This window comes from Periplaneta americana, chromosome 10 (assembly GCF_040183065.1).
Source record: "Periplaneta americana isolate PAMFEO1 chromosome 10, P.americana_PAMFEO1_priV1, whole genome shotgun sequence".
NCBI lineage: Eukaryota > Metazoa > Arthropoda > Insecta > Blattodea > Blattidae > Periplaneta > Periplaneta americana.
This window is the reverse complement of record NC_091126.1, coordinates 90836245-90848974: the sequence shown is the minus strand read 5'-3', so window position 1 is coordinate 90848974 and position 12730 is coordinate 90836245. Positions and strand designations below refer to the sequence as shown.

Below are 12730 nucleotides of genomic sequence, written 5' to 3'. Positions count from 1 at the left end.
TAACAGATCTATGACGTATCAATCATATGCCAGCTGGACAGATCCCGCCTCTGCCAGTAGCGTTGCAGCAGTGGTCCGAAATGGAAGCTCTTATTCCTTCTTCTGCCGCCACATTGCGTCAATTGAAATTCATCGGCAGCTCTGTCAGGTCTATGGGCCGAACATCATGAGTAAGCAGATGGTGCGTCGCTGGTGTAGGCAGATTTCCGAAGGTCGTCAAAGTGTCCATGATGAAGAGCGCAGTGGGTGACCGTCCCTCATCAATGATGATCGTGTTGAGCTGGTGCGGCAGTGCATTATGGAGAACCGTCGCTTCACGATTACGGAGCTGAGCAGCCATTTTCCGCAGATATCGCGATCCTTGTTGCATGAGATTGTCACTAAGCACCTGCTGTTCAAAAAGTGTGTGCCAGGTGGGTGCCGAAAAACCTGACACCCGAACACAAAATGCAACGTTTAGGAGCAGCACTGACATTTCTGCAATGGTATCACGATGACGGCGACGAGTTCCTCGACAAAATCGTCATGGGCAATGAGACTTGGATTTCGCACTTCACCCCGGAAACCAAGCAGCAGTCAATGCATTGGCGGCATAGTGGATCTCTGGTCAGGACGAAATTCAAACAGACGCTGTTGGTACGGAAAGTGATGTGCACGGTGTTCTGGGACAGGAAGGGCATTCTGCTCATTGACTTCCTTCCAAGAGGTGAAACAGTGAACGCTGACCGTTACTGTGAAACACTGCGAAAATTGCGACGTGCCATTCAAAACAAGAGGTGTGGAATGCTTACTGCAGGTGTTGTGCTCCTCCATGACAATGCTTGTCCACATACGGCTCGGCGCACAGCAGCTGTTTTGACGGAATTTGGCTGGGAGTTGTTTGATCACCCACCCTACAGTCCTGATCTTGCTCCCAGCGATTTTCACGTTTTCTTGCACCTCAAGAAATTCCTGTCCTTCGGTGAGCGTTTTGGCAACGATGAAGAGCTTAAGACGTCTGTCACACGCTGGTTCCATTCGCAGGCGGCAGAGGGATACAAAAGTTGATCCCACGATACGACAAGTATCTCAATTCTGATGGTGGCTATGTAAAAAAAATAGCTGAAACATTGCTGTACCTGTTGCCAATAAATGTTTTCCTGAAAGTGTGTGTGGTTTTTTTTTTTAAAAATAGGGAAACTTACTCTCTGGATGCGCCTCGTATATTAATAATACAGTGTATTTTTAATGCATTCGGTATACATTTGTTAGTGATAAAAACCACATTTGACGTTCTCTGTTGCAGAAATGGCTGTGCAACATCCGAAGACCTTTTCTGGAAATTGGATGCATTACAATCTTTCATTCGCGACCTCCATTGGCCTGATGCTGAGTTTCGGCAGCATTTAGAACAACGTCTCAAGTTGATGGCATGTGATATGATAGAATCTTGTATTCAAAGGTACATGTTTCAAATGTTTCAAAGCAAAGTATTACAAACTTTGGGACTGATAATGTATTCAGTTCCATTGTATATGTAGATAAAAGGGCAGTAGTGAGAGATTTTTTGTTTTTGCACCGTGGAAATCATACTTCACGAGAGGAAAGATTATACATCATAACTGTTAAACTGAAACTATATTGAAAAATATTAACATATCATTTAAACACCACTGCTTCAACGGTAGACATAAAAACAACTCAGTAAGGTATAAAATTAAAGTTATCAATTACGCAATAGAACTTTGAAAAATATAGTCAATTTATTACTAATTAGAAATCAAATGTAAGCAAATCACTTGTGCAGATGTTGAGCAAGGACAAGTGTTGTTTTGCCCTTAAACTTTTTTCTTTCCTCATCTTTCTTTAACATTGAGCAATGTTCCGACTAAGATTCTCATTTCCCTCCCACCGATAATACAGACACAAATGAGCAATGTTTTGCCTAAGAGACACACAAACACACATATACTGTTTTCTCTCTCTCCCCTCCTCCCATACAGATATACCAATATTACCCTATCCACACTCCACCTCTCCAACACTCACTCTCTCGCCATCCCCCTTCTTCCCTTTCATACCCCTCGTCCTTCCCCCTCTTCTTCCCTCCCTTCCTCTACTTCTTCACCTCTGTGTCTCTCTCTCTCTCTCTCTCTCTCTCTCTCTCTCTCTCTCCCTGATATGAGTATGGATGAGTCCATCAAATACTCTCTCCCTCTCTGATGTGAGCATGGTTGTGTAATATTCTGCCTAGAACTCACTACTCTTCCTACTCTCTCTTTGATACTAGAGTAAGGACAAGAAATCCAACTATAGTAGACGAAACATATCTTCGAGCCTACCTGACATCACAGAAAAAGAGAGTGATATAAGGAGATACAAACAGTTATGCTATAGCACAGATTTTTATTTATGTTAAAACTGAAATCATTGACTATAATCTACTCACCGCTCTCTATGTTGCTCCTCTATTCCAGTGAGCAGATGTTCTTAATTTCAGCAGTGTGAAGGATTTGTTTTGATACTGATAATGTCGCCACATCCAGCCCTTCCTCTCGTGAGCCCTCTTCCAGGAATCAAAATCATTATCATAACAGTCCTCAGGCTCAAAAATATCCTGTGAGCATAGTACCATGGCTTTCTTTCTCTCCTTTTTCTCTGATATTTTGATCATCGGTGTTCATTGAAAGTGCTAATTATGCAAGTCGGTTGCTTACAGGTGCGACATCTCACAACTGGCATATCCTTCCATGAACTCATGGCACCACAACACTTCACCAGCATTCCCCTACATTCCCCTCTGTAAAGTCACGGTGTACTACACATTAAATAAATAATTTATTAATTCAGTACTCACCCTTCTCACAGAAGCCATTGAAAATGTTGCCCATTTTTGTGATGCACAATGTACATCATCTTAAGAGACTATCATTTTCACGCCTCAGTTCCTGTACACTAATGGATCTGTTCGAATGTTTCCTTTTAGTTCATGTAGAGAATGAATATTAGTTGTATACACTTTACTTTACCGATACTTTACTTTGGACTCTTAGGAAATTTACTTCCAAATGTTTGCCTTATTCTACCCCACGATTCCTTGCACTTTGTGTACGTCTTCAAAACATATAGATACGATGACGCAGTGAATATCTAACCATTGACAACACAACACACTACTGCATTGCCCCAAATGAAGAGTGACTCAAACTGATCTGCCCAAAGTTCGTGACAGCTCACTACGCTGTAACTTTATGGAGGTTATGCTGATGATGTGCTGTGGTGCCATGAGTTCACAGAAGGATATGCTAGCTGTTGGAAGTGGGTTAGGTCAGTTTGTAGCCGAGTTGTGAACTAATAGTTTTAAAAGATTGTCACTGTACAAAAATCAATTTCTTTGTTTAATTTTTCCACAGAAATTACTTGATTCTTCATTTTAATTAAATGTTTTAAGTCCATTATGTCACTCTATTTCATTCCAAAAAATGTACAAGGAAAGGAGGTAAACTAATTTCTACCATAACACCTGCAAATTCAAGTGATTTTTTCATACATATTTCTACCAAGTTTTTTCCTAAAAATGATTATATTTTCTTGAATTAGCTGTTTAATGTCCATATCAATCGTGGTAGCCCTAACATTACGATTGAATTTAACTTTGTAATTTAATTTAATTTTTTTACCATTTCATACCTTTATTCTGTCCATTGTGGAACAGAATGTATGCATAGTAGTAAAAATGTAATACATTCATACATGTTTCAAATTTCATGAGGAAATATATGTATTTTATAATTGTACAGTAGGTAATGTTCACATAAAACAGGTTTGTCCTGTACTCTTAGATTTCATATTTTATCTGATATGCAAAAGCACAAAAACTGGAAATTATTTTTGAAGTACTGTCAACTTAAGCTGCTTAAATGAAGAATGATATCTACTGTATTCAGTTTATCAAACTGCATTACAAATTACCATAAGTAATTATATATAGAACATAATTGTGACGTATTTAAAATTGCGTTAAATTTTTAAATAAGAATTCAGTTATTTTTCTTCTAAGTTACATTAAAACGAAGTCTACAGGGTCAGCTACACAAGACACAACTATAACAATGAAACGCTCCTTTCTTCATGATCATGCAGCATCAGAAACCCACATTGATTGTCCTCAAATTTCCACTCTGAGCACCACATCACATACATCACTCCTCTCATGGGCACTAAAGGAAAGTGTACCATATTTTATTTTTTATCTGTCCGAATATAATGTAATTCTGAAGGTCTACTGTTCATTGTGAAAACATTCTTGACATGAAAAATACCGAACATTGTAAATTCTAACTTCCCATGTGACTTAATTAAGATTAAGTCATTAATTAAACATTGAGGTGGATCGAAAATGGGCTATTTTTTTTTAAATTCGAAGTTGGTTAGGGCAAGAGTTATATTACGTCCCAGTACTTAAGTACAAAAATTTTCAAATATCTAAAAACATGTTTAGCTGAAGCGAAGTGGCCTTGAATTTTTTTTTTAATTTTGTATAATTATTCCCATTTACTAAATAATTATTTGACATCTTTCCACTTGACATAAACTGTAAGCTGAAGTTGTTATGGCTCATTTAATACTGTAAGAATATATAATTGTCATTAATATTATCGTTTAGTACCCAGTGTTGCATGTATGCAACGTGAAATTCATGTTTATTTCTATATTATAAATAAAAATCAGTTGTTAAATATAATAATCCTTTTTTTCTTTTAAGTTAACTAATCTTGTATTTTAGCATGATTCTTCACTCTTCCCAATGAGTCATTCCACGTCAAATCGCACAAATTTAACCTCGAATTGACTTTCTTGTCTCTGATTTAGATAAAACAAATTTTTCACATTCTATGGATTGAAAAAGTAAATACATGTTTTATTATTGTTGTCTATATCGATTATTGTAGTAGATATGTGATATCAAAGATTCTGAAATAGTTCACGCATCATTATTGTTAAACGTGATTATCTCCACTAATAATCATCACAGATATTTGCTCTTTGTCTCAATTTGAAGGTGATATTACATACTTTTTCTTCGCATAATAATATAAAAATATAAGTTTGCTAACTTTATTTTAAAAAACATTTAAACACATAAAAATATGTTTTAATGGCTGCGACTTGATTTAAAATTACAGAAAAAAAATCCTTAAATACCTTGAAATTACTTTAACCACCCTTAAAAAAGTCAGAATGCTACTCTCAACCGTTGAAGAATAATTAAATGATTCATCAAGTTGCGCGTCTTGAGTGCACGGGCTGCATAAGTACTGTTGCAGCTCTGGATGAGAGTCGTGTGACCACTTTACACTGTTCTATGGTCAGAATATCACTCTTTCGCGTAATTTATGTAATATAGTACTGTATTTAAATATTGTTTTTGTAAAATATACACTTGTAAGAATGATAACTACAGTTTACACAACACTGCACTTTTAAAACTAATCACCTACAACCAATTCTGTTTAATGTCCACCACTTTACTCTCACTTTGAAGTGAATAGTTCTTTATTATGGCCTGAGATTGTGTCAGTGGAACAAAAGAATGAAGTTGTAAGATACCTCGTACCACTTTTGCTTGTTGGTGCCTTGAGTAGAAAATATAGCTAAGTTATTATTGTATTCGTTAATGGTAAAAATTTTAAAGGAATATTATAAATTATATTATTAATTCCATCAAGCATAAATTTAACATTTTCATTATGAACATAGACACAAACTGAGTGCGTGCCACTTGTTCTAGGGAGTACACATTCCTTTGGTCTGAGTTTGAAAATTTTTTAAAATCCTATTTTGATATACGGATATTGCTCTTTGAAACACTGGTAAGTTTTCTTAAGATTACATAATATTAATCTTTTCTGTTTGTGAACTCTCTTTCCATCTTCTTTAACTGAAACACAATTCTTTTTTCCAGCCATAACCCTCCTCACATCATCAGAATTATAAAGTTGAACAACCTTCTCTACTGCAAATGTTCCCAAACTTTTTCCCGATTTAGAATTAGGAGTAACTAAAATCCCCTTTTCTGCTCCTACTTGTTTAGAAATTCATATCATGTGAGTGGTGATATTAAAATGTTGTTGAATTTTACTGTAGGACCAACTTTCAAAAATTGTTAATATATGTATTTTGAGATTTCTGTCGTCTGTTTCATGAATTATCAATTTCTGTATTATATCGGAATTATATGAATTTTCAACTGAAGTTGTGTCTTCTGTGATATGAATTATTTTATGTTTAAGTGTATCTGTAACTTTCTGCATTTTTTTGTTTTGGATATTTTTTTAGATAATTTTTTCTTCTTTATTGGCGATTCTCAATCATCACTAAGCTCTCATACATCTTCAATATATTATTTTTAAAGTTATTTCTTACTCGAAAGCAACCTGAAATCAGCTTAGTTCTATGTAAAATATAATATATTATACTTTATTTTTGCATTTTTAAAGTACCAATAACCTGTTATAAATATAATTGTTTAAAAAGTGACCCTCTAAAACAACCCCATCAATAAATCAATTAATATAATATTCCATTTGTTCCCATTTCAAATGACACCAACACTCAACGTCTATGATGCATATATCTTAACAATGAGCATTTTCATACTGTGTTGTGGATGAATTTGTCATATAATTAAAAGAGTATAAATAGTAAAATATTAAAGTATGATCCCAGAAAAAATTGCAGACCTCTTATTTTGATCTGCACAACATATTTTAGAAGATTTAAGCAAATACTAAATGGTCACGTTTCGTATACAGGTGTTTGATTTGACATGCACACAACACAACACGATACCTACTTCGAAAGACTTAGGTATTATTGTTAGATAAATTCTCGGATGTTCGTGTAAAGGGGGTTAAGTATGATTTTGCTAAACTGGGATAAGTACAAATTTCAACTCTCCACAATTACTTTTTTCTTACGTTAAAGGAGTTAAATCATTCTTCCATCCATGATGCAGTTACAATACTCCGTATTTTGTGACAAGGGGGTTTTGTTCAGTACCAAAGGAGAGAAGTTTACATACCTTACAATTTGACTTAACCCCCTTTGCACGAGCACCCGCGAATTAAAGGGAAACTGCTAAGTGTTGAAGGGACATTACGTGCTTTTAGAACTAGAGGTTATCTGTTTATTTACGTAAAGTAACACCGCACCACTGATAATGTATTATTCACTCTCGCTGCGACTACGCAGCTGCATGCTCCAGCGCGCGGTCTCACTCAATCCGAGCCTTCCAACCCGAACACACCATCAGTAAATTATTTGCACAGCGACTTCTTATTCGAATAGCGTTCTAAAACCAACGCAGTTCTACGTAAAAACATTTCAAAGAATATAATGATATTTTTTTCCCTTTTTAGAAGTATGTCCCTGATATATAAAAATGTATTTTAAAGATATAACCCCCTAAAAGGGGCCCATTTTATATTTTAATTGAACACTAAAAATTAGTATATAATACTGAAATTATTGCACTTTAAAATGATATAAATACGAAATTTCTACGATTTATAGAATCTTCAGTATAATCATTTTCATAATACGTTGCATCCTAATTTACGGAAAAAGTAATATTTAATAAATGACTAAATAATTGTGTCAGTCCGAAAAAATTACACATGGGTTATTTAATTTCATCAATAGAATATATTTAAAAAAAAAAATTGGAGCAAATATTAATTTGTCATGTTTCGTAGGTGTTCGATTTGACATGGAATGACTCCAATAAAAAAAAATAGGGCCAAATGTTGTGAGGTCGACCTGGGTGGTGCAGTCGGTAGAGTGCTGGCCTTCTGTACCCGAAGTTGCGGGTTCAATTCCAGCCCAGGTTGATGGCAAGAGTTTGTCGCATTTAAGCACACTGAAATGCGACAGGCTCATGTCAGTAGATTTAATGCATGTAAAAGAACTCCTGCAGGACAAAATTCTGGCACACCAGCGACATTGATATAACTTCGGCAGTTGCAAACATCGTTAAATAAAACATAACTTCATTTTAATTTAATTTCAGAGGGGGTGAGAAATCTCCGAAAATGTTGAAAAATAATTTTAGTATGATATAGTTAAAAATGAAGGTATGGATTCTGTATTACTAGCTACACTAATCCAGAAATTACCACGGAGATGTGGCTACCAGCAAGATACTTCTCTCCCTTCCTCTCGCCGACCCATTCACTCACTATCCCACCAAAAAATAACATTTAATTATGCTGAAATGCACTAGGCATATGCATCACTGCAAAGACCCTAAGAGGGTTTTTTAAGTTCTTGAATCACTCCTCCTATAGATCCCACATTTGTATTAGTGTCATCACAGCCTATAGTTACCAAATCTGAAAGGTCTATATGAATTATTCTATGTGAAATCAAACACTTAATAAATACTACATTTTTATAAAAGGTTCAAAGTAAGTAGCCACACTGTGTCAATTTTAATCTAACATTATTTTTTATTAGTCTATTCGTAGTCAAATTTATAGAAATTGGCCAGTTAAGGTGTTTTAAAAGCACTTATTTCTCTTAATCTGTATATTGCACAGGTTTTTTAACTCATAGCTCATTTTAAAGCTGAAAAAGTGGCTTTTAACGCTATCAATTGCAATTGAAATTAAAAAGAAAACTATTTTTTTTATGTTTTTAACATTAATTTTGAAAATAGAAACTTAAAACAATATGTTCAAAATCTGGGGGGGGGGGAAAAAAACTGTCATTTTCTTGTTATTTCTTCTAATGGCCACCAAGTTTTAAATTTGAATTCCTTTTAGAATTATATGAAATAAATGTTTATCTGAGATGCACCACTCCACACTATGAAGTAAGGTTCGACAAACTGCTTGGTGTTCATGGCCTGCCACAAAAGGGAAGGTAGAGGAAGGTTTTCTAAAATGTTTTTAGAAATTTAACTTTATGATTACACAAAGACTTTGAAGTATTTATGGCCCTTTTCTTGGAAAATCGAAGAATTCGAAGGGAATGAAAAATCGGAACTATGAAACCTCAGTCTTTCATGTATTATGTTGTTCGAGGAGAATATCTCATCCGGTCTAAATCTCACTTTGCCAGGTTCTTACGGAATAGGTCTACTCAGTGAAATAAATAAATAAATAACAATTAACGCAAATAGAAGCTGGTACTAATAATCTAATTAAATATCTTGAAGAAATGTTTGATGCGCAAGATACAGAACACATCACTTATAAACAATTGGTGACAGTCGACTGTACAAACTTGGAAATATTACAGTCATCTATTGAGGATTTCTTAGATAAATTACTACTAAATTGTTAGCCTTGCTACCTCACACATTTATAGCTCAACAGCAATCTTCGTTTCTGAAAAAACGAAAAGACCAATTGAAGTCAGAAGAATGCATTGTAATAGGTGACTTCTCTGAAAATTATGTTTTTGTGATGCAAGATTCTGTTCGGGGCGTTCACTGGATTAACAGGCAGGCCATGACTCACCTTTTTGTTATATATTACGAAGAAAATAATGTTACAGAACACAAGAGTTATGTAGTAATATCAGAGAATCTAAAGCAGAAATGCTCATGGTGGGCAGGATTCGGGCATGCCCAGGGCAAGGTGTGCATGTATCGGGCAGGCAAGGTGTTCAGTGGCGGCCACTCAGTCACTAATCTCCTAGTGAAAGGTTCTTAACCTGGGGTCCAAGAACCCCTTGGAGGTCCTTGGATGGGCTTCACGGGGTTCGTGAAAGTCACATAAAAAATTAAAATGTATATTCAATATATTATTTCAACATAAAAAGCAGAAGGATATCTAAAATTGTTTCTCAATTTTTTTTTACATTTTTCTAAGGAGGGGTCTATAGCTTTCACCAGATTTTGGAAGGGGTCCATGACTCAAAAAAGATTAAGAACCTCTGTCTTAGTGGGATTGACAAGAATATTTTATCGCTGTATTTCAGTATTGTGTTTTTAAAATTAGAAGGTTGTATTTATAATACATTTACATTAACTAAACAAAAAAAAAAGTTTTGCTTTATGTATTTTCTTTTATGTTTTTGACAACAATATTTAATTACTTCATTTCAGTTTGTCTCTTCAAATCAGATAGCAATATATTTACATTATCTACACAACGAAATGGTATTATGATTTTGTTTTATGTATTTTGTTATGTGTTTTGTTTTCTGTTTTTTGCAGTAAGCAGGGAAATGTGTGAAACAATAATTTACTTTCTTAAAACAACTTACCTCATTGATGATGGATTGCTTTAAAATTTCTATTAGTTGCATATGCTCATCTCCAACAGTATTTTTATATCTTTGAGCATGCCTGGTGTTGTAATGTGGCTCAACGTTATATGTTATATATAATATTATATTATATTTAGGGGCAAATGAACTTTTTGCCCAGTCTATATTTTTAAGTAGAAAGTACATTAATAAATTTATTTAGTTTCTTCCTCTGTTTCTTTATATGATTCTGTTTCTCTCTGCTTCTGTTTCTTATCATAATGATGATGCAGAATCTCAACAAATCAGAATTTGTTAATTGTTTATTATGTAATTCTCCTTGAGGTAAATGTAACCCACATACAGTATTACCCAGTAAATAATCAGCCTTTTTTTACGGTTCTGTGGAAGAAAGAAATATTATGTTTTAGTCTGCATGCCTATATTCATTATGTTTTACTCAACATATGAATAATAAGCAGAAATATCTATTTAAGGTATCATTAGCGAGAGGACAGAGACAAAGCAGATATTTGAGATTATCATATATACTCATTTTGTTAAAAACACAGATAAAATATAATTAAAATAGTTGTAACAATGAACCATACTGGTACCTTTCAGATAATAATGAAATATTTGTAGAAATCTGTTGAATGTTTTGTTTTATTTGTGAAAGTTTCATAATGGAATCAAAAAAAAAAAAACATGATTGCAAAAAATGAAAACTTACTCCGTCAACATAGTGCAATTCTGCTAGCTCCTTCACATTCAATCAGTGTGCAGTGTTGATTGAAGTTTCCGTATAGTAACATTCCATTGTGAATCGGATATCAACTTCTCTAGCAGCTTCTGATAAAGAAGTGGAAAAAGTTTTCATAGAAATAATGTTTTCGTTAACAATAATAACACAGTAGAACAGTCTTTAATCCAACAAACCTCTCACCATTTAATAAACGTGTTTCCTCTTTGTGTTCTTCTTAAAAGTAAATAAATAAATAAATATGATTAATAATAATGTGCTAGCCAACGGCAATTAGCCCATAATACAATAGCACAATAGTCACAGTGACACAGCAATAATTAAGAAAATTATAAAATGAGTAGTAATAATTATGGTACAGTATCGTATATAAAGGGTGCATCAGAAAGAATGGATGGATTTCAAACTATCGATACGCAGTGAGGGGAGGGATAGAGTGAGGGGGACCATGACTGTTGGGTCAGCGAGAGAATGCAGTTTCAGTTGAAAACACATAGTGGTCCGGCGTACAATGTGCATTCATCATAGAGACATTTTTTAAAAATGAAGAGTCTGTGATCGCCACTCAGGACTCATTTCGCGATCAGATGTCATGCTAGGATTCCAACTCGGAATACAATTTTGCACTGGATGGCTTCATTTCGTACCACAGGTTCAACATTGAAGAATAAATCACCTGGACGACCACGAAGCGCGTGTACACCTGCAAATGTGGAGACAGTCGGTTTTCTGATGCTACAGTAAGACGCATTTTGCATTTAGACATTAAATTCCACCCATACAAGTTGGCAATTGTGCAACAACTTAATGCAGGAGATTGGGAGAACCGTGTTGATTATTGTCGACGTATTATCATGAACGTGGCTCCTACCACCATTCTGTTGACCAGTGACGAAGCCCATTTTCACCTCTCCGGCAGTATCAATAAATAGAATTTCCGTTATTCAACAGGAACCAATCCTAATGAATTCCACGAGAAATCTCTTCGCAGTGAGAGAGTTACGGTTTGGTATGCTGTAGCAGAATTTGGTGTTTGGGGGTCTTACTCTTTTTAAGATGACGATGGCCATGCAGTAAGCATTACAGGTGCTTGTTACGTTCAAATGTTACAAACTTTCCTGCAACCAAGGTTGAACAAGCTTGCTGTTGATGCTGAGGACATTTGGTTTAAAAAAATGGGACTACTGCTCACACCGCAGATCAAACAATAATCTTCTGCAAGAGCTCTTTCCGGGGGATATCATTTCGCATCGTGGCGACATTCCTTGGCCGCATGTTCGCCAGATCTCGCCGCCCCCCCCCCCCCTGCGACTTCTTTCTTTGGGGCCATTTGAAGGTGAAAATTTATAAACCGACCACATACACTGGACGAACTGAAGACGGTGATTCATGAAGAAATCGCTGCAATCTGACCAGCTATGACTGTGAAAGTGATGGCGAACTTCAGAAAACGCCTCAATGCCTGTATCGAAAGCCAAGGACGTCATATGGATGATGTTGTATTCCATAAATAAACTGCATGTATTGGTGGGTCTGTTGATAACAATAAATTTTTTATTTGATAAATCCTTACAATTTTCTTGCCCTATGAAATCCATCCGTTCTTTCTGACGCACCCTGCATTTTATAAAAACACTAAATTTAGTCCATAAATGGATCGAATTCAACGCTGTACAAGTTGGCAATTTTAATGCATCAAGATACAGGAGAAAGAAATTTACAATTTCTGTT

The 12730-nt window shown here is 35.2% G+C and overlaps 1 protein-coding gene across 13 annotated transcripts in view; it reads left to right on the top strand.

Moving 5' to 3' along the window:
• Cadps (calcium-dependent secretion activator 1) overlaps positions 1-12730 on the top strand; it is a 942652-nt gene that overhangs the window by 899379 nt on the left and 30543 nt on the right. For all 13 annotated transcript variants that reach the window (XM_069837911.1, XM_069837913.1, XM_069837916.1 and 10 more), the window contains one exon: positions 1286-1441. In XM_069837911.1, the coding sequence (XP_069694012.1) occupies positions 1286-1441 (156 nt within the window). The remainder of the gene's footprint in view (positions 1-1285; positions 1442-12730) is intronic.